The sequence below is a fragment of the Pantherophis guttatus genome, chromosome 18 (assembly GCF_059756535.1).
Source record: "Pantherophis guttatus breed Tessera chromosome 18, ASM5975653v1, whole genome shotgun sequence".
Taxonomy (NCBI): domain Eukaryota; kingdom Metazoa; phylum Chordata; class Lepidosauria; order Squamata; family Colubridae; genus Pantherophis; species Pantherophis guttatus.
Window position 1 is genome coordinate 4,128,297 of NC_142080.1, and position 21,704 is coordinate 4,150,000.

The 21,704-nt window shown below is 46.1% G+C and overlaps 2 protein-coding genes across 9 annotated transcripts in view; one reads left to right on the forward strand and one right to left on the reverse strand.

Moving 5' to 3' along the window:
• Positions 1 to 21,704, reverse strand: part of YIF1A (Yip1 interacting factor homolog A, membrane trafficking protein) — a 41,611-nt gene that overhangs the window by 10,858 nt on the left and 9,049 nt on the right. For 2 of the 8 annotated variants that reach the window (XM_087881060.1, XM_087881059.1), the window contains exons 3-4: positions 21,273 to 21,474; positions 17,970 to 18,328 (exon numbers count right to left, since the gene is read on the reverse strand). In XM_087881060.1, coding sequence (XP_087737186.1) covers positions 17,970 to 18,326 — 357 coding nt within the window. In that variant the 5' untranslated portion in view covers positions 18,327 to 18,328; positions 21,273 to 21,474. Of the gene's footprint in view, positions 1 to 295; positions 420 to 17,969; positions 19,165 to 19,656; positions 19,790 to 21,272; positions 21,475 to 21,704 lie in introns of those variants that run through there. The other 6 variants (XM_087881062.1, XM_087881063.1, XM_087881061.1 and 3 more) reach the window with 6 other exon arrangements.
• Positions 1,672 to 9,226, forward strand: TMEM151A (transmembrane protein 151A). The gene is made up of 2 exons (XM_034408039.3): positions 1,672 to 2,170; positions 6,794 to 9,226. The coding sequence occupies exons 1-2, from the start codon at positions 2,078 to 2,080 to the stop codon at positions 8,153 to 8,155; spliced, it is 1,455 nt and encodes a 484-aa protein (XP_034263930.1). The 5' UTR covers positions 1,672 to 2,077; the 3' UTR covers positions 8,156 to 9,226.

Consider the following 21,704-nt stretch of genomic DNA (forward strand, 5'->3'; position numbering starts at 1 on the left):
TTGTTGGCAAACCGACATTGCCATCTATGGAAAGCTAGCTAGCAGGAATTCAGCTCTAGCGAGCTTTGATCCCATGATCCAAGAATTTGTGAATCTCCCCTGCTGGCCTTTCGCTTAAAAATCTTCCTTGCGTACTAGAATTAAGTCTGAGGCCTGGTTAAATTTATAAGCCAGGTCTGAACCATCAATAAAATATATATTTTTTTTAAAAAAGATCCATTTTGTTGTAGTTTAAAAGCCTGCCCCCTTTTTAAACAATAACAAACTGGATCTTTTTTTGAAAAAAAAAAATTACATTTTATTGATGATCTTCATTAAGTGTCCCCGGCGTAGAATTTCCCCCGAAGATCCACCAGAGGTCATCCTGAACGGAAATTGATCCCCTGAATTGATTCCCTGACGATCCACCAGAGATCATCCTGAAGTGAAAAACAATTAGATTTATAACCAATTTTAATAGGGTTGTGTTTGCAGAAGATATCTAGCTTACTCTTCTTGCCCTCACAACTTTTAAGATGGCAGGACTTCAACTCCCAGAATTCTCTAGTTAACATGCCGACTAGGGAATTCTGGGAGTTTTGCAGACAGCGTGCTGGGAAATCCTTGGGGTTGAGGTTCACCTATTTTAAAGTTGCCAAGTTTGAGAAATACGAGTCTAAGATTACATTTCCATGGACAAATAGGGGTTTATCTCTGGAATCAGTTGCCCCCAGAGATAAGGAGAATCCAAGACCTCCGTGCCTTCCGCCGTGCCCTTAAAACCCACTTTTTCCAGCAAGCCGGGCTGGCTTAAGAAGAAATTTTAAATGTTTTAATTGGTTTGTATTTTTAATTTTGGGCCAAATTTATATATATTCTAATTGTTTTTAATATTTGTATTTCATGTTTTTTAATTCTGGCTGTACACCGCCCTGAGTCCTCAGGGAGAAGGGTGGTATATAAATTTAAAAATAAATAAATAAATAAATAAATAAATAAATAAATAAATAAATAAATAAATAAATAAAATAAAGCATACCAGTTGGAGAATTCTACGAGTTGAAGTCTCAAAGCATGGTGGTTGGGGAATTCTGGGAGTTGAAGTCTCAAGCATGGTGGTTGGGGAATTCTGGGAGTTGAAGTCCACATATCTCAAAGCATGATGGTTGGGGAATTCTGGGAGTTGAAGTCTCAAAGCATGGTGGTTGGGGAATTTTTGGGAGTTGAAGTCCTCATATCTCAAAGCATGATGGTTGGGGATTTTTTTGGGGGGGGGTCCTTAAATTTATATGCCGCCCTTCTCCGGAGACTCAGGGCGTCTTACAATGTGCTCAGCAATAGCCTTCATCCTTTTGTATATTTATACAAAGTCAGCTTATTGCCCCCACAAACTGGGTCCTCATTTAACCTACCTTAGAAAGGATGGAAGGCTGAGTCAACCTTGAGCCTTGGCGAGATTCGAACCTGCAGTAATTGCAGGCAGCTGAATGTTAATAACAGGGTGCTTTAGTCCACTGTACTACAGGCTCTTGAAATGAAATGAAATGAAATGAAAATTTTCATTGATTTTATGTGAATGAGATTAAAAGAATCAGAAAAAGAATCTCTCTTTGGACCCAGGTTTGCATTCCGACGTGCAAGGGAAGAAGGGGAGGGAGGAGACACGTGGGGACCCAGCCTTCCCTCTCCTTCCCTGCCTGCCTGCCGAGTCATCGGGGCCGAAAGAAAGCGAGGGAAGGAGCCAGAGGAGCAGGGCGCGGAGCGTCGCCGGGGCAAGGCAGAGCATCTTCCTTACGGCTGCTGGACCACTCTGGGCAACCGGGAACGGGGCTGGGGTGGGGGGGAGCCGTGGGGCTTTGTGCTTTCCAGCCCAGCCGTGGAGGGCGGAGCTGCCGCCTCCGCCGCCTCTGCCCCCGCCGCCAAAAGTCCACGGGCGTCCGGGGCAGGTGGGCGCCAAGCTAGGGCGCGCCAAGGGTGACTGTCTCTCATGCAGCCCCGTTGCGGGGATTGCGGGAGGCGGCACAGCTGGAGCCTCTGCGGGGCCGGCCAGCCCCACGCCCGAGCCTAAGATGCGGCCGGGCCGTGCCACGCGTGAACTATGCCAGGCGTGGGGGCAGAAGACGGCGGGCAGCAGCCGGGCGCGGGGGAGCTGCCCACGCTCACCCCGGCTGGGGGACCCCCTCGGGAAGAGGTAAGTGACAAGTCCAACCTGCGTGGGGTGGGTGGGTGGGTGGGTGGGTGGGTGGGGGTAGGAGTGGGGGAGGGGGGAGAGAAAAGGAGGAAGGGAGAAAGGGAAGGAGAAAGGAAAAAGGGAGATGGGAAAAGAAAGAAAGGGGAGGAAAGGAGGCTAGAAGAGGGAAAAAGAAGGGGAAGAGAAGGAGAGGAAAGGAAGGAGAGAAAAGAAAAAAAGGGAAGGAGAGGAAAGGAAGGATAGAAAAGAAAAAAGGGAAGGAGAGGAAAGGAAGGATAGAAAAGAAAAAAAGGAAGGAGAGGAAAGGAAGGAGAGAAAAGAAAAAAGGGAAGGAGAGGAAAGGAAGGAGAGGAGAAAACGGGGGAAGAGAAGGGGAGGAGAGGAAAGGAAAGGGGAAGGATGGGAAAGAGAAAAGAAGGGAAAGAGAAGGGGAGAGGGGAAGAAAGGAAAAGAAGAACGGCAAGAAGGAAGCGAAGGGAAGGAAAAGAAGAAAAGGCAGCCAAGAGGAACGAAAGGAAGGAAAGAAGGAAAGACAGATTTAAAACAAACAAACAAAAAAAAACCCGAACCGCTTTTGCGCTGCGCCCTGAGCGCACAGCTTTGGAGACGAGAGTCCCCCTTTCCAAGCGGCGCCTCCAAAATCCGGTGTTTTGCGGGAGGAGGGCTGGGGGGGGGGGCGATGCCAGCTTTCGGGGTTTGAAAGCCGGGGTTCGGCCCTCTGCTTTTCTGTCCTTCCCCCCCACTTTTATTTATTTTTTTCCTAAAGGGGAGAGGAGGGGCGTGGAGAGAGTGATTTTGCTGCAGGGAACACGTGTCTCTTTGTGCATTATTAATAGCTCTACGGGGGTTAAAAATAAACCTGGGTTTCTGCGGGGGGGGGGGTCCAGGGGCTGGGGGGAGGAGAAAGGTGGCATCTCGGGGGGGGGCTTTCCTTCGGGCCCCTTGCATCCTCCTCGTCCACCCACCCACCCCAAAAGGGGGGGTCCCTCTATTTGCAAGAAGGCGCCCGCGGGTGCGTAAAAGAGGGATTCCCAGGGAAAAGGAAAGAAAGGAAAAGGATCTGCAGGGGAAGCGGGGCGTTTTGCCACCGGCTGGTGTGTGTACGTGTGTGTATGTGTGTGTGCGCGTGGAAGGGAGGGCACGCGTGAAGTTCTGCATTGCACCACAGTCCGCCCGGCCGCGCGTCCTTCGCCACTCTCTCTCCGCTTGGATGCTCTTGGCGGCGGCAGATCCCCAGCTCGGTGTCAGCAGAGGAACAAAAAAGCCAGCAGGATCTAGGGAGTTGGGGGTGGGGTGGGGGCTGAGGTGGGAAGAGGTGTTTTTTGATGGGGGGGAGCTGGAAATCATCCATTTTCCCCACATCTGGCAATTTTTAATTTTAGTTTTTGAAGCTGCATTTCCCTGCAGGAAAAATAAAATAAAGGATATTTCTTTTATATATCTATATCTATCTATCTATCTATCTATCCATCCATCCATCCATCCATCCATCCATCCATCCATCCATCTATCTATCTATCTAAAAGAATACATATATATAGAAATATCCTTTATTTATATATATTTATTTATATATATACAAACCCCTTTCCAGCCCTCCTCGACCCGAAAAAAGACTTTTAGGAACAAGGATAGGGGGTCTCCCCTCTTTTGCATGCCCCCCAAGACTCCCTTCTACCAGCCTGGCTGGCAGGGGATGAAGGGAACTGTAGTCCAGCGGGGGCGCCAAGTTGGAAACAAGAAAGAAGCTTCTTGGGACAAAAGAAGCTGGGCCGAGCTTTGGAAGAAGGATATTGGGGAGGGGGGCTTTTGGGGGAGAGGGGAAGGGGAATTGGCAAGCCAAGCCACTTGGGAGTTGCCAGGGTTAAAAATCAGGGCCCACCTCCCCTCCCTCCCCCCCCACCCCCCCAAGGGATTTTGATGGCCAAAAATGTCAGAGCTAGGAAAGATCAGTTCAGTGAATAGATAGATAGATAGATAGATAGATAGATAGATAGATAGATAGATAGATAGATAGATAGATAGATAGATAGATAGATAGATAGATAGATAGATAAACCACCGCAGCATCTGGGGCTGCCTTGTTTTCTTCCTTGAAGTGCATTATTAAGGCAAAGGGGAAGAGGGTGTCAGATTGAAAAAACCCCCCCATGCTTTTAAAAAATTAAAAAAAAATCCCCCTCCCCATCTTAAAAGCCATTTGCTGTTTGGCAGCCTCCGAAAAAATCCCCTTGGCCAGAAACCCCTTTTGCAATGCTCTGGGGAGACATGAAAAGCGTGGGGAACTCCTTTCCAGCTGCCCCCCCCCAACCACACCCCACCCCATAAGGCCAGATCCACTGGGAAGCTGCCTGGTATAATTTGTTTTATTCTTTATCCCTTCGATCGGGTTCTAAGGGTAGTTTAGCTCCACCAAAATAACCCTGAAATTCTAAAACCGTTTTTTTTAATATAATAAAATAATTTAATTTGATTTTATCGGGTTTTTAAATTTTGTGTATTTATGTATTTTATTGTTGGCTGTTCACCGCCTTGAGTCCTTCGGGAGTAGGGCGGTATACAAATCAAATAAACTAAACTAAACTAAACTAAACTTAAAAAAACATAAAACAGTAAAAGCATTCTCAAACAAAGAGTTGGAATTAAATAGTTGGAATTCCCTTGGACAGTCTTTCTTTCTTTTTTTCCCCTCTTTTTTTCTCTCTTTCTCTCTTTTTTCCCTTTCTTTTCCCTCTCTCTCTCTTTTTATCTGTCTCTCTCTTTCACCCTCTTTCTCTTTATTTCTCTCTTCTCTGTCTCTCTTTCTTTGTCTCTTTTTATTATTATTATTTATTATTATTATTATTATTTATTAAATTTGTATACCGCCCTTCTCCTTTCGGACTCAGGGCGGTGAACAGCCAAAATAAAAACATTTGGACAAAAGTTAAAATAATTATTTAAAACTAATTAAATAGAATTTGGCCCATAATTTAAAATGTATCAATTGAAATCAATATCAATATCTATCTCTCTGTCTTTTTCCCCTTCTTTCTGTTTTCTTTTTCTTTCTTTCTCTTTTTATCTTTCCTTTTCCCTCTCTCTCTTGTTCTCTTTTTATGTCTCTCTTTCACCCTCTTTCTCTTTATCTCTATTTCTCTCTTTTCTCTGTCATTCTTTGTCTCTCTCTCTCCCTTTGTCTCTTTTTTCCTTTCTGTTTTTTCTATCTTTTTCTTTCTCTTTTTTATCTCTTTTTCTCTTTCCTTTTCCCTCTTTTCTCTCTTTTTATCTGTCTCTCTTTCACCCTTTCTCTTTATCTCTATTTCTCTTTCTTTTCTCTCTGTCTCTGTTTCTTTCTTTGTCTCTCTCTCTCTCTATCTCTCTGTCTCTCTTTTTTCTTTTTCTGTTTTCTCTTTTTCTTTCTCGTTTTTATCTCTTTTTCTCTTTCCTTCTCCCACTTCTCTCTCTCTCTCTCGTTCTCTTTTTATCTCTCTCTTTCACCCTCTTTCTCTTTCTATTTCCCTCTTTTTCTTTTCTTTCTGTCTCTCTCTTTCTCTGCTTCTTTCTTCCTTTTTCTCTCTTTGCGTCTCTCTCTTTCTCTCTCTCTCTTTCTCAGCTAGAGGCTGGATACTTACAGGAAGTTAATTAAATACAGGATATTCCTAACCCTTTCACTCAAGCTTGCTTACGGCTAAATACATTTATATGGCAGGTGGTGGTCCCAGCAAAATGGAACCTCCCTATGCAGAAGCAGTCTATCCGGGCAGACCAGAGAGCTGTAGGCTTCCTCGGGAGTGCCTTTCGGCTTCCATGGGAAACAGACGCCGAGGTTTATTTTGTCTGGCTTCGACGTCCTGTTTATATCCCTAAACTGTGACCGTGTTAGCGTCTGGACTCCACGCCCCCAGTGCGAACGGCGCGATGTGTGTGTCTGAAAGCACAATTGCAGGGTGTCTGGCATTTCAACCCCAAGCTGGTTGTTAAGTCGGGGGTTCCCCACCCCCACCCCACCCCCCCCGGTCAGCTGTGATCCTAGAATACTGAAAGGCCGAAGAAATTGGCATTATTCCAAGGCTTCAGTTTGGCGTGCCATTTTTTTCTTTCTTTCTTTCTTTCCGTCCTCTGTGTTAGAAACACGGGGACAACCGTGAGATGGAATTAAGGTTAACAGGTAGTCCTCGACTTACGACGGTTCGCTTAGTGACCGAAGTGACAACGGCACTGGAAAAAAGTGGCCTTTTTTTAAAAAACACTTACGAACCACGCGGTCACGAGATTTATATTCGGATGCTGAACCGCCGACTCGCATTTATGACGGTCGCGTATCCCTGGATCACGGGGTTCCCCCTTTTTGGCGACCTTCCGACAAGCACAGTCAACGGGGAAACCCGATTCACTTAACCGCCGGGTGACTCATTTAACAAGCGCGGCCGATTCACTTAACAAAGGAGGGGGGCAAAAAAAGTCATAAAATGAGGCTTAACGAATTTCTCACATAAATTTGCGGTCGTACGTTGAGGACTACCTGTACTGGTTTGGCGGTGGTGGTGGGGTGATCTTAGATCTTTGGGGGAAGGGGAAGGTCTGTAACTGGTTTTTCTACCCTACTCTCTTCTCCATCCCTTTCTCTCCCTCGACCCGCAGCAACGTCCTCTCAAACAGTCTCTGAGCAGCTCACTGTGCCGGGAGTCCCATTGGAAATGTCTGGTGCTCACCCTCCTGATGTTCGGCTGCTTCGGCGTCATGGCCTGGTGCCGTATCTCGACGGTGACCCGTCTGAACTACGACAGCTCCTATCAAGGGGCGTCGCTGGTGTATCATGACAGCCCGTGCTCCAACGGATACATCTACATCCCGCTGGCCTTCTTGGGCATGTTGTACGTGGTGTACCTGGTGGAGTGCTGGCACCGGTTCGCCAAGGGGCAGATGCAGTATCGGGTAGACACGGCGAGCGTCTACGACAAAGTCCAGCGCATGCAACAGGCCACGCCTTGCATCTGGTGGAAGGCCGTCAGCTACCACTACATCCGCCGTACGAGGCAAGTCACGCGTTATCGCAACGGGGACGCTTATACGACCACTCAGGTTTACCACGAGCGGGTCAACACGCACGTCTCGGAGACGGAGTTCGACTACTCGGGCCACGGGGTGAAGGACGTCTCCAAGGAGCTGTTGGGACTCTCGGATTACCCCGTGACCAAACTCCGGTTTACGAAATGCTTCAGTTTCGCCTCGGGGGAGGCGGAAGCCGCGTATCTGACTCAAAGGGCCCGGTTCTTCGGCGAGAACGAGGGCTTGGACGACTACATGGAGGCCCGCGAAGGGATGCACCTCAAAAACGTGGACTTTAAGGAACACATGTTAGTCTTCCCAGATCCGGGGCGCCCACCCTGGTACACCCGCCGAAGTGTCTTCTGGTTGGCCTCTTTCCTCCTGCTGTCCTGGCCGCTGAGGGTCTTGTCCGAATACCGTACGGCCAACGTACATTATCATGTGGAGAAACTCTTTGGGGCAGACGACGGGCCCAGCCCGCTGGATGCCGCGGGGACATACGGGCGTCGAATCTCGCGCGTCAACACGGTGGACATGACCGAACTGGAATGGCACATCCGTTCCAACCAGCAGCTGGTGCCCAGCTACTCCGAGGCCGTGTTGATGGACACCACTACGGTGGCGGGCGCAGCGTACCTCCGCAGCTGCCAACGCTGTCGCCGGACTGTCAGCAGCAACTCCCTGCCCTCGCGGGGCACCCGGGCTCTCTACGCCCGCTTGCCGTTCAGCTGCAGCCGCTTCTCGCTGAGCGGCGCCCGGCGTTGCGGGGGCATTCTCCGGAGCCTGAGTGGGAGCCACGTGGGCAGCAACGTCGACACGGAGCCGTTGGAGAGTCCCCCGTGCTACCAGGATGCGTTATACTTTCCCGTGTTGATCGTACACGGAGGGGAGGGCTGTGAGCGCAATGGGCACAGGCCGGGGCTGGCAGGGAGGGGGCAAGGGACCCCCCTGTGAACTGGGAGGAGGGGAGGGATACTGGAAACTTAAGTTCCCTGGGAGAAACGCAGTACAAAACGTCTCTGGCTTGTTTCCCTGAGCCAAAACTGAACCCATTAACCCAAGTGCGAAGGCTTTTTGGCTGACATTTCAGTCTTCTAAGGAAGTGTGTTTGGGGAAGGAGAGGCCCATTAAGCCCAGGTTCAGATATGGGATTCTTTTGCTCAACTCTTGGGTAGAGGGAGGAAGGAATAGAGAGGGATGGAAGAAAGAAAGGAAGGAGGGAATAGAGAGGGAAGGAAGGAATAGAGAGGGAAGGAAAGGAAGGAAGGACTAAAGGGATGGAAGAAAGAAAGGAGTGAATAAAGAGGGAAGGAAGGAATGGAGAGGGAAGGAAGGAATAGAGAGGGAAGGAAAGGAAGGAAGGAATAGAGGGATGGAAGAAAGAAAGAAAGAGAAAGAAAGAAAGAAAGAGAAAGAAAGAAAAAGAAAGAAAGAAAGAAAAGAAAGGAGGGAGTAAAGAGGGAAGGAATAGAGGGATGGAAGAAAAAGAAAGAAAGAAAGGAGGGAGTAAAGAGGGAAGGAAGGAATAGAGAGGGATGGAAAGGAAGGAATAGAGGGGTGGAAGAAAGAAGGAGTAAAGAGGGCAGGAAAGAATAGAGAGGGAAGGAAAGGAAGGAAGGAATAGAAGGACGGAAGAAAGAAAGAAAGAAAGGAGGGAGTAAAGAGAGAAGGATGGAATAGAGAGGGATGGAAAGGAAGGAATAGAGGGACGGAAGAAAGAAAGGAGGGAGTAAAGAGGAAAGGATGGAATAGAGAGGGAAGGAAGGAAGGAATAGAGGGGTGGAAGAAAGAAAGGGAGTAAAGAGGGCAGGAAAGAATAGAGAGGGAAGGAAAGGAAGGAATAGGGGGATGGAAGAAAGAAAGGAGGGAGTAAAGAAGGCAGGAAGGAATAGAGAGGGAAGGAAAGGAAGGAAGGAAGGAATAGAGAGATGGAAGGAAATGAAAATGAAAAGAAAGAAGGAAGAAAGGAATAGAGAGGGAAGGAAAGAAGGAAAGCGAGGGAAGGAAAGAAAAAAGCAAGAAAAGGGAAGAAAAGAAAGGAAGGAATAGAGAGGGAAGAAAGGAAAGAAAAGGAAGGAAGGAAGTCCCAGATTTTCAGAAAACACGAGTTTTCAAGTCAGTATTCTAATACAGAATTCTTTTGCTGAACTCTTCACTCGAAGAAGGAAGGAAAGAAAGAAAAATAATCCTGCAGAATGTGTGAGAGTTTTTCCCACAAGGGCTCAGGAACATTCTAAAACAAAACAAAACAAAAAAAGAACAGAAATGGCATTTAACCGGGGAAGATCAAAGGCTCAGCTCAATGGAAACACAGAATAACAGGAGTTGGGAGGGACCTTAGAGGTCTTCTAGTCCAGCCCACAGCTTCTCCATTGTTCCTTTCAGTCCCGCTCACCCTGGTGCCGCAGCCACGAGAACGAAACCTGCGCCCTCAGAAAGTTGGATCGCTAAGGAGGGCTTGAAGCCATCCCACTTGGGCATGTAAGGCACACGAGGAGGGGAGGCCACCCGGCGAAGCTCAAGTCGGAGAGATAACCTTTTAAATCCCCAGCGCTGGCAGAAACCCCCAATTTAAACCCCCCTCCCCATAGCCAGCCTCGTTTCCCTTCCCAACAACGCAGGTTCTTAAGAGGACGAAGCGTACAGGTAGCTGTTAGGCACTAAAACGGATCGATTGAACCTCCCTGCCTAGGAGAAGTCTACCTTAAACCCGAGGGACAAGCGGGGGGGGCGGGGGGCTCCTCCAAGCCTTTCCTTTACAATTCGGAATGTCAAAAATCGGTTTCTTCCAAAGTAGGTTGAGCCTGCTTTCCGTTTGAGGCTGCTTTAAACATCCAGTTTTAAAAAAAGGAAAAAGAAAGAAAGAAAGAAAGAAAGAAAGAAAGAATAAATAAGAATTTCTATACCGGATCCATGAACTGCGAAGGCAGGAGGAGGCCGAACAGCCGACCGTCTGATTGTCCCCGGGATCAAGCCGACATTTGAATTAAACTAGCATGGCAAACCTAGATACGTGACATGTCCGTAGGAGCAGGGAGGGAGGGAGGGAGAACAAGTCGACGAAGGATCGAGGCAGTCCTTGTTTAGCGACCAAAATGGGACCGGCGATTTTTTAATAAGCAAAGCGGCCACTCTGTTGAAGTTATTGTATTAATTCATGTATTTATTGCATTTATATGGCACTCATCACACGATCCAGAGTGACTTTCTCTCTCTCTCTCTCTCTCTCTCTCTTTCTTTCTCTCTCTTTTTCTCTTTCTCTCCCTCCTTCCCTTTCTCCCTTTGTCTCTTTCCCTCTCTCTTTCTTTCTTTCTTTCTCTCTCTTCCTCTTTCTCTCTCTCTCTTTTTCTCTTTCTCTCTTTCTCTTTTTCTTTCTATCCCTCCGTTTCTCTCTTTCCCTCTGTCTCTTTCCCTCTCTCTCTCTTTCTCTGTATCTATCATCTATCTATCATCTATCTATCTATCTATCTATCTATCTATCTAAAAAAAAAAGCAACTGAATGGATGCCCTTCCGGTCACCAATACGGAGTTTTGTTCAGCAAATATACTCTCATTGTGCCCAGAGAGAGAAATATCTGCCTCTACCAAGAATTGAACTCACAGCCTCCTGATCGTGAGGTGAAAACTCCACCTCTAGGCCATTGCACCTCTCCCTCTCTCCCTCCCTCTCTCTCCCTCCCTCCCTCTCTTTCTCTATATCATTATCTATCTATCTATCTATCTATCTATCTATCTATCTATCTAATCTCTCTCTCTCACACACACACACTCGCTCACTCTCTCTCCCTCTCTCTCCCTCCCTCCCTCTTTCTCTCTCCCTCCCTCCCTCTTTCTCTATATCATCTATCTATCTATCTATCTATCTATCTATCTATCTATCTATCTATCTATCTATCTATCTATCTATCTCATCTCTCTCACACACACACACACACTCACTCCCTCTCTCTCTCCCTCTCTCTCTCCCTCCCTCCCTCTTTCTCTATATCATCTATCTATCTATCTATCTATCTATCTATCTATCTATCTATCTATCTCATCTCTCTCTCTCACACACACACACACACTCACTCCCTCTCTCTCTCCCTCTCTCTCTCCCTCCCTCCCTCTTTCTCTATATCATCTATCTATCTATCTATCTATCTATATCATCTCTCTCTCTCTCTCTCTCTCACACACACACACACACTCGCTCACTCTGTCTTTCTCTCTCCCTCCCTCCCTCCCTCCCTCTCTCTCTCTCTCTCTCTCTCTCTCTCTCATCTCTATATATAAAATTTCACATCTTCGCAGCTTTCCTTTACTTGTCAGATCTAGGAAAGTTGTAAAGGGCGATGACAGGTGGCAAAGAGACTATTTTCATCGACGTCGTGACGGCAAGGCGGTCGCTAAACGAGGACTGCCTGTGGGTGCCGTTTCCTCTCTGCTAGCTGAAGTAAGGTTCGCCCACTCTTTCAGAGTCGGGGTCTTTGTGATACCATGGATTTAGGTTGGCTTTGCCAAGTTTTGACAATGTAAGGTTGTTGGTTTTTTTAATATATATATAGGTAGTCCTTGACTTATGACCAGAATTTCCCGTCGTTAAGCAAATCTGGCTTCCTCCTCGACATTGCTTGCCAGAAGGTCTCAAAAAAGGGATTGTGTGACATACACACACCCCAGGACAATACAACCGTCGTAAATGCAAGTCGGTTGCCAAGCGCCTGAATTTTGATCCCGTGACCAATCCCGGGGGTCATAAGTGTGAAAAAAAATGCTCCTAAGGTTTTTTTTCAGTGCCATTGTCCCTTCGAACGGTCACTAAATGAGCCGTTGTAAGTCAAGGACTACCTGTAAGGAGCCACAAGTTCTCTAAATAAGAGCTAAGCAGGACTCAATCCTTTTCCCCTTGTGCCGGACCTCAGGAACGGAGACACAAAAGTGTGGGTTTTGCAACTGTGTGCAAAACAACACTTCCGGTGAGAAACCGAGCTGCTGCGTTCACACGACGGTCCAGTTTTTTCTTTCCTCGCTTAGCGTCGAACCCCGACTGTCTCTCCGGACACGAATGGCCGTTGAATCTCCCGCATGAAGCCGGCGAATGGATCTAATTGGTCTCCACCCCAAATGTGTGAATTGGTACAAAAGCGGGTTGGGCCACACTGACACCAAGACTTTTTTTCCCAGCCCTTGGGATCTGGCCAATACCGGGTCCCTGGATCCCGTTCAAAACGGCTGGTGGATCCCCCACGAAGGATGCCTCTGAAGGAGACCTCCTCCTCCTCCTTTGGCTCTGGGGAGGGGGGGGTGGGAAAGAAAAAATAAATAAATCAGAATTTGCTCTGGATTTCGGCCGATCTGTTTTTCGGCCTTGCCTTGATCGTTTCCCGTCTCGTCCGGCGAGCGTGGAAAAGTGGATTTTGATCTGGGAGAAAGGGAGATCACTTCCGTGGCTTTGGGGAGGGGAGATCTGCTGCTGCTGAATGGGGTGGGGGGGGTCCTGCATCTTCGTGGTGCGAAATAATACAGATAATCCTCCCCTTACGACCGTAACCGAGCCCGAAATTTATGCTGCTCAGCGAGACGTTTCTTAAGCGAGTTTTGCCCCACCCTTGTGCGACCTTCCTCGCCGTGGTTGTTAAGCGAAACCCCGACAGTTTTTAAATCAGGAACACGGTTGTTAAGCGAATTTGCCTTCCCCGTGGACTTGACTGGTCGCATCAGGGGGTCACAGGACATGCCACCGTTCGTAAGGGCGAGTCGCTCGCTAAGCACTCGAATGTAAACCCCCTGCAACGGTGGCTAAGTGTGAAAAACGGTCATAAGTGTGAAGAACGGTCATCGGTGCTGTCGTAACCTTCAAACGGTCGCTTAAGTGAAGCGTAAGGGGAGGATTACCTCTGAATTTTAATTCGTTTGCACGGCTCGCTCGGAGGACGAGATAAATGCTCGCTAGATGAGTAAAAAAGGAAAGAGATAATTCGGGTCCCTCCTTCTATTTTTGGAAATTTTGGGGGCACCGTTTCAAATCTCGGTGACCGAACCATGGGGGGGGGGAAATCAAAGTGGGAAGCCCACCCACCATTGTCAAAATAAAAGGATTTCAAATCCCCGACTCGGCTGGTTCCTTGGTGCGGTGGGTGGGTGGGTGGGATACTGGGGGTCCTCGGCTTAACGACCACAGTTGAGAGCTGCTATTTCCTTTGCCGGGTGAGGCAGTTGCGAAATCATCCGCGCCCAATTTTTGCAAATTGGGTGAATTTTGCAAATTGGGTGAACAGCGAATCGGTGCCATTATTAAGTTGATTTAACCCACTGAAGGTCCAATGAATTAAATCCCGAGAAGATCAGGATCCCCATAATCAGAATTAAATCCTGATTAAGATCGTATCAAACCGTGATCTTTGTTTAATAACCTCCAGAGATGGAGAAACCACGGTCCTCTTTTGAGAGGTTATTCCATGAATGGCAGTAGCAGAGTGTTTGAATGGCCGGATGCCTTTCCCGACGCCAGTGCGGAGTTTTGTTCAGCAGATAATATTCTCATTGTGCCCAGAGAGAGAGAAATATCTGCCTCTACCTAGGATCGAACTCACAGCCTCCCGATTGTGATGGCTGCCGATATCATCCAGCAAAATAATACGGTTCGAATCAACATTTGACGAAGAAGAAGCTATTCGTTTTTGCACCGAGTTTTAATCGGAGGGCGGACGGTCTCCAAAATCTGGCGGGGAGGGGGGGGGGCGAAAGGAGGCCCACAATTCTAACCGTGGAGAAAGAGTGTGAAGAAAAAAAAAAAGTGCGAAGAAGAAAAGAGCGATGGCAGAATACGAACGCATGATGCTCAACCCCTTCATTATTCATAACGGAAGGAGGGGGGCCGGGGGAGAAAAAAAAAGCGAGCCTTCGCTCGGTAATTGATTCTCGCCAGTAGCCCGAGGACACCGGCCTGCGAACGAGCAGATGGGCCCAGTTATTTGGAAATAAGTAGTTTTCCCCTCAGATGGTGGCCGCCGGGGAGCTGGTGCTGTGATCCTCTGAAGGCCTCCGAGCATCCTTTCTTCCCGGGGTTGCCATGGCGATGGTTGCAAAGCAACAGGGAGGCAGACGTGGCCAGCTGGGGACCAAGGATGAGTTTTCGTAGCGGTTGTTTCTTTCAGGAAAAAATCCCAACTCCTGGCGACGTCGTTCCTCTGCAACCACGGCCGAATTTTCCCCAGGATGCTTTGCTGCAGTTTTCTGGGGGCGTCTCCCATCCAAAATTCAACCCCGTCTGGCCCTGCTTAGCTTTTTGCTTTGTTTTGTTTTATTTTGGCGACGTCGTCCACGATGATGCAATAAATCCAGGCTGAAATGCGTATGGAGGAACAAAAATTTCACACACACACATATATATATTTTTAAAATTAGGCTGTGCTCCCAGGGGGTTTTCCTGTTTACCTTTCAGCCCTATGGGGGTGGAAAGGGGGAAAGGGATGAATGCGTCAGAATAATAAGCGGAGGTGTGTAATGGAGACAAGACGCCTGTTGTTCCTTCTCAGGGGACCGTCAGTTGGTCTCTTATGGACAAAAATGCAGAGGATTTCCCGCTGCTAAAAGTTCTAGCGGAGGATTTAGCGTTCTGAGATAATCTCTTGGGGGATAATACAGAAGGTGAGAAGAGATGAGAACGGAAATTATATCTAAGCTTCTTTTCTAAAGCACCTCCTCCTGCATCTTGGAGAGATGGGGGGGGCGGTGTCTAAATTTAATTATATATCTTCTTTCTTTCCTTCCTTCCTTCCTTCCTATCTGTCATTTATCTGTCTATCTCTTCCTTCTTTCCTTATCTACCTACCTACCTCCTGTATCTCTGTCTCTGGCTCTTATCTACATTATATATCTCCTTCCTTCCTTTGTTCCCTCCTTTCTCCCTTCTCCTCCCTCATCTCTGTCTATATCTTTTTTTCTTTCTTTCTTCTCTCCCTCCCTGCCTTCCTTGCTGAATTTACCTACCTCATCAGCTACCTACCTACCTATCATTATCAAATCCTATCTATCAATCTCTCTCTCTTTTTCTATCATCTCTCTCTCTATCTCTTTCTATCTATCATCTCTCTCTCTCTCTCATCTCTATCTATCTATCATCTCTCTCTCTCTCTCTCTCTCTCTCTCTATCTATCTATCATCTAGCTAGCTACCTAATTACTTAACTACCTAGCTAACTATCAATCTGTCAGTATCTCTATCTGACATCCATCCATCCATCCATCCATCCATCTATCCAACTATCTCATCAGCTACCTACCTAGCTATCATTGTCTGACTGTCTATCGATCATCTAATCTATCTATCTATCTATCTATCTATCTATCTATCTATCTATCTTCTATCTATCTATCTATCTATCTATCTATCTATCTATCTATATCTATCATTCCAATTATCTCATCAGCTACCTACCTACCTAGCTATCTATTTGTCTGTCTGTCTATCATCTCATCTCATCTCATCTCTCTCTCTCTCTCTCTCTCTCTCTCTCTCTATCTATCTATCATCTATCTATCTATCTATCTATCTATCTATCTATCTATCTCTATCATCTCTATACCTCTCTCCCTCCATCTTTCTCTCCTCTCTCTCCTCTTCCGGCCTGATGCTCTTATAGCAAACAGCAGATTTAACCCTTACACCTCCTCCTTCTCCTCTGAGACCTTTTCATCCTTGTAGTCCAGCGTTAAACCTTTCACCGTGGGAATAACATTCCCTCTGGAACCGCCTTGCTAACCAGGATGGCTCCTCTTGGAAGAGAAGAACTAACTTCTACCTCTGATCAAAGCCAACATGGAAAAAAAGAAGTTTAACAGAGGGGGAAAAAAAACCTTCCTTTTGCAGCCTCACAAAGCCAAGCCGAAGAATTGGAAATAAAAGTTTTTCAACTATTCCTAGAAATTCTTTCCACGACGGTCCCGGAAGATGGATTGAATTCAAATTTTGTTGTTGTTGTTGTTTTAAGGGCTCCTTATGTGTATTTAATTGATCATTCAAGGTTGGGTCGGAAGCCAGACGGGAATTGTTCAGCTGGAGATCTGGTTCCAATCAATCAACAGTTGGCAAAATCGATTCCAGTCGATTTTAGCCCATCGTTTTATCGACAGAGAAAAGTATCTCTCCATAGATATTTGGTATGTTTCAGTTTCTTTCTTTCTTCCTTTTATAATTTTGCATATTTTTTTTGAATCTCCTTTTCTTGCCCTTGGCTTATACTGAAATTTGGGGCGATCCTCTCCCCACCTCGCCCCTCGTCCGGAGACGGCTGTGCTTGGCAGAGGCCGCCCGATCCCTCTGCCGGCGATTCTTAAACCAGTTGCCCACCTGGGTGGCAGTAAGTCCGGTGGTCTGGGCCAGGTGCCTTTTTTGGGAAGGATTTGGGTAAGGGTCTTGCAGGTACCACTCTCTCAACAGTTTTTGGATCTTTTCCTGGGACGAGCGAAGAAGAAGAAGGAGAAGAAGAGAAAGCTGTTCAGCTATTGTTATTGCAATGAATTTGTCAATGCCGATCCATCCTTGACTTACAACAGGTCGTTGAGCGAGTGTTCCGAGTTACAACGGCACAGAAAAAAGGACTTAGGAGTGTTTTTCACGCTTAGAACAAGCCAGTGGTGAAATTATTATTATTTTTTTTTACTACTGTGGGCGTGGTTTCGTGGGCATGGCAGGGGAAGGATATTGCAAAATCTCCATTCCCTCCCACTCCAGGGGGAAGGATATTGCAAAATCTCCATTCCCTCCCCACTCCTGGGTGAAGGATATTGCAAAATCCCCATTTCCTCCCCACTCCTGGGTGAAGGATATTGCAAAATCTCCATTCCCTCCCCACTCCTGGGTGAAGGATATTGCAAAATCCCCATTTCCTCCCCACTCCTGGGGAAGGATATTGCAAAATCCCCATTTCCTCCCCACTCCTGGGTGAAGGATATTGCAAAATCCCCATTCCCTCCCCACTCCTGGGGAAGGATATTGCAAAATCTCCATTCCCTCCCCACTCCTGGGGAAGGATATTGCAAAATCCCCATTTCCTCCCCACTCCTGGGGAAGGATATTGCAAAATCTCCATTCCCTCCCCACTCCTGGAGAAGGATATTGCAAAATCCCCATTCCCTCCCCACTCCTGGGGAAGGATATTGCAAAATCTCCATTCCCTCCCCACTCCTGGGGAAGGATATTGCAAAATCCCCATTTCCTCCCCACTCCTGGGGAAGGATATTGCAAAATCTCCATTCCCTCCCCACTCCTGGAGAAGGATATTGCAAAATCCCCATTCCCTCCCTACTCCTGGGTGAAGGATATTGCAAAATCTCCATTCCCTCCCCACTCCAGGGGAAGGATCCTGCAAAATATGGTCACTAAATGAACTGCTATAAATCAAGGACTACCCTGTAGGTGAAGTTCAATTCCCAGAACTCGCCAGCCACCATATATAGACTTCAACTCCCAGAATCCCCCAGCCACCAAGTTTTAAGACGGGTGGACTTCAACTCCCAGAATTCTCCACTAGCAAGTTTTAAGATGGGTTGGACTTCAACTCCCAGAATCCCCCAGCCAGGATTGGAGGACTTTGACTCCCAGAATCCCCCAACCAGCAAGTTTTAAGATGGGTTGGACTTCAACTCCCAGGATTCCATCCATGCTGACTGGGGAATTCTGGGAGTTGAAGTCCACCCTTCAAAGTGGCTAAGAGACGGGGAAACAAAATCTGGATATTTTTCAAAACTCAAAAAATGTCACCTTAATTCAAAGGCCGCTTACCTTGATTCTGTTGGCTTTCTGTTTGCCGTATTGGGCCGAAGTTCCTGGCAGGTGAGACCCACTTCTCCAGACAGGTGAGCCTTGCGATGGAAATTCAAGGAAGTGATCTCCAAGATGGATCGATCTTGGGTCTCCCAAGGGCTGGGAGCCCATCAGGGGCGGTTCCCGAAGGGATGGTGGGCCCAGGATCTCCAGCCCATGATCCCTGTTGGGAGAACATCTCAAGCGCTGGAGATGTTGGCTCGAGGTGAGCGAAGGTGGTAGAGCCCAGAGCAAACGGGACAGGTGCTCAAACGCGCCGCTCTCCTGCAGAGCTTTGCAGATCAAGGCTACCTGCGAGGGGGAAAAAAGGGCCATGTCTGGGGACGATGGGCAGGGAGGTCAAAGGAGGAATGAAAAAAAAAACCAAGATGGCTAAAAGGGGCGATCAGATGGTCTTCTCCAATAAAGAGAATTTGCAAAAGGACAACGGAAAGGCAGGCGAGGTACAATAACGGAACAACAGAGTTTGAAGGGACCTTGGAAGATCTTCTAGTCCAAACAACCCCCCACTCAAGTAGGAGACCCCTATACCATTACACACAAATGGTCATCCAATCTCTTCTTGAAAACCACCCAGTGATGGAGAAGGAAGGAAGGAAGGAAGGAAGGAAGGAAGGAAGGAAGGAAGGAAGGATGGATGGATTAGATAAATAGATGGATCGAAGGGAAGGAAGGAAGGAAGATGAGTAGATAAGTAGATGAATCAAAGGGAAGGAAGGAAGGAAGGATTAGATAAATAGATGGATCGAAGGGAAGGAAGGAAGGATTAGATAAATAGATGGATCGAAGGGAAGGAAGGAAGGAAGGAAGGATTAGATAAATAGACAAATCGAAAGGAAGGAAGGAAGGAAGGATTAGATAAATAGATGGATCGAAGGGAAGGAAGGAAGGAAGATGAGTAGATAAATAGATGAATCAAAGGGAAGAAAGGAAGGAAGGAAGGATTAGATAAATAGATGGATCGAAGGGAAGGAAGGAAGGAAGATGAATAGATAAATAGATGAATCAAAGGGAAGGAAGGAAAGAAGGAAGGATTAGATAAGTAGATGGATCAAAGGGAAGGAAGGAAGGAAGGATTAGATAAATAGATGAATCAAAGGGAAGGAAGGAAGGAAGGATTAGATAAATAGATGAATCAAAGGGAAGGAAGGAAGGAAGGAAGGAAGGATAGCAGAATAAGAGAGCTGGAAGAGACCAGCAAGAGACAATACAATACAATATAAAATTAAATAAAATATAAAACAAGTAGATCAATCAATCAACGCTGTACAATACAATACAACACGATATAAAACGGAACCAAATTGAAAAGAAATAAATAGATCCATCAATCCATGCCATACAATAATACAACACTTATCAAATGGAGCAAAAAAAGGGTAAAAGAAATAAGTAGAAATAAGTGATCAATCCACGCAATACAGTACAAATACAACATAAAAACGGAACAAAATGTAAAAAATCGACAAACAGATCAACCCATCAATAAATTACAATGCAATGCAATCATACAACACAATCACGTGTGGAGTTAAGTAAAAGGTAAAATAAACAAATAGGGAACTCGATCACTGCAATACAAAAACACCGTACGGTCCAGTAAAATATAAAATGAAACGTCAAGTAGAACGAAGTTAGCTTCCACCTTTCGAATAGTTCAGGGAGATTTTGTTTTGAAGGCAAGCTTGCAAAAAGTCCAGCTATAATTTCAAATCACCTGGTTTACAAGACATCGGATTTCTGTCCTTATTACCAGCTCCCAAAAATGGGCAATGTTGCTTTCCGTGCAGATTTCCAAAAGAAATAAAAATTTAAAAAGTCAAGTTGTTAGGTGAAGCTTTCTTGTGCATTTTTTTAAAAAAAGAGATATATAAACATCATATATATATATAATGTCTATTTTTGTCGGTCAATGTAAGCTACCAGAAAAATATGATTCGTGGCGACCCGAATTATAAAACAGTGCTAAATAAAATCAGGGGAAAATAATAATAATAATAATAATAATAATAATAATAATAATAATAATAATAATAATAATAATAAAGCAACATTCGCAGGTTGTAATTTTTGTCCCCTTCTTTGGAGTTAATAACTGGAAAAAAGGGAAAAACTGATTACACCCTCTTTATTGGATGGTTATTATTATTTTTTTTTAAAATATTCTTGCAAAACTGGACTGAACCTGCTAAGAACAAATGAGAAATCAAAGCCCAATTTCCTTGCTCTAAACCGGTCCCTCTAGAAATCGAAAACCCGAATAAAAGGAAGGGATCTCGAGAGAGAGCGCTAAATTCTGATTCAAAGAGGACGAGCATTGAAACCTCGATGCGTTTTGTTAATCTTTTCCCTAAGGTTTCGGCTCGTTTTTTTTTAAAAAAACCCTAGTTTAAGCTGCTTACCTGGTTTTAAAAACTTATTTTTTTTCCCCAAGCTGGAAGGAAAGAACTACTGAAAGTTGGATGTTGGAAGCATTGGGTTGGACTCAGCCTCCGGTTACAAATAGCATATATATATATATGTATATGTTATTCTGTTTTTTTTCTGTTCCAACTTGATGTTCTTCCCGAAACGCTGTGATTAAGCCGCCCCGATTAACGAAGCTAATCCGTCTTTGGGAGAGTTTTAAACAGCTCAGAAAAGATATTCCGTCTCCAACAGCTTCTTAAATGATAGGCAGGTGGGGGTGGAGGAGATCAGTCCTAAAGGCAGAGGGGTGGGGGGGATCTGAGATTTGGAGGAGGAGGTCTCTGGGATGCCCCTCACCCTCATTGCAATCTCAGTCTGGCTTTTCCCTCCGACGGCAACCAGAATAACGGACTAGAATAACAGAATAACAGAGTGGGAAGGGACCTGGGAGGTCTTCTGGTCCATCCTTTTATATATATATCATTTCAGACAAATCTTCTTAAAAACCTCCAGGAGGGAGGGAGAGAGAGAGAGAGAGGGAGGGAGGGAGGGAGGGAGGGAAGGAAGGAAGGAAGGAAGGAAGGAAGGAAGGAAGGAAGGAAGGAAGGAAGGAAGGAAGGAAGGAAGGAAGGAAGATCTCAAGAATCAGATAGACTGTGTTGGCCTTGAATGCTTGGTGTGCTTTAAGGAGCCCATCAAAGGCCTCAACGCAAGCAACGATGGAGGCATCAAAAACAAATTGTGCAATGCACAGAGCCTCCTGGCAGGTGTTCACTGCAATCTGTGACAAATTGCCACCCTTGTGTGATGGCCAATTTTCTTCCTATTTTACAACACCCCCCCACCTAATACCTTCTTGTGTTGAGTGTATAATCAGCCGTGGATTCTAATTGACTTTGTCACTAATCCTGAAGATCCTCAAGGGTTAAGAGTTGAGTTGAGCCTTAACTCGGTCTGGAGATGGATTGGACGCAGCTTCGAAGAGATTTTGGTGGGGACCTCACCACCACTCCGAGGGTCTAGGAAAGGGAGGACGGGACCCATAAGGCTCTTCCTGCAAAGAGAAAAGGCGGCTGCCATTTTTTTCTCTTCCTTTTCAATCGGAAAGTCCCAAATTACCCTGTTGAAATTTGGCAAAATAAGGCCTATATTAGAGATAGATAGATAGATAGATAGATAGATAGATAGATAGATAGATAGATAGATAGATAGATAGATAGATAGATAGATAGATAGATAGATAGATAGATACCGGTAGATCTAGGTAGGTAGGTAGGTAGGTAA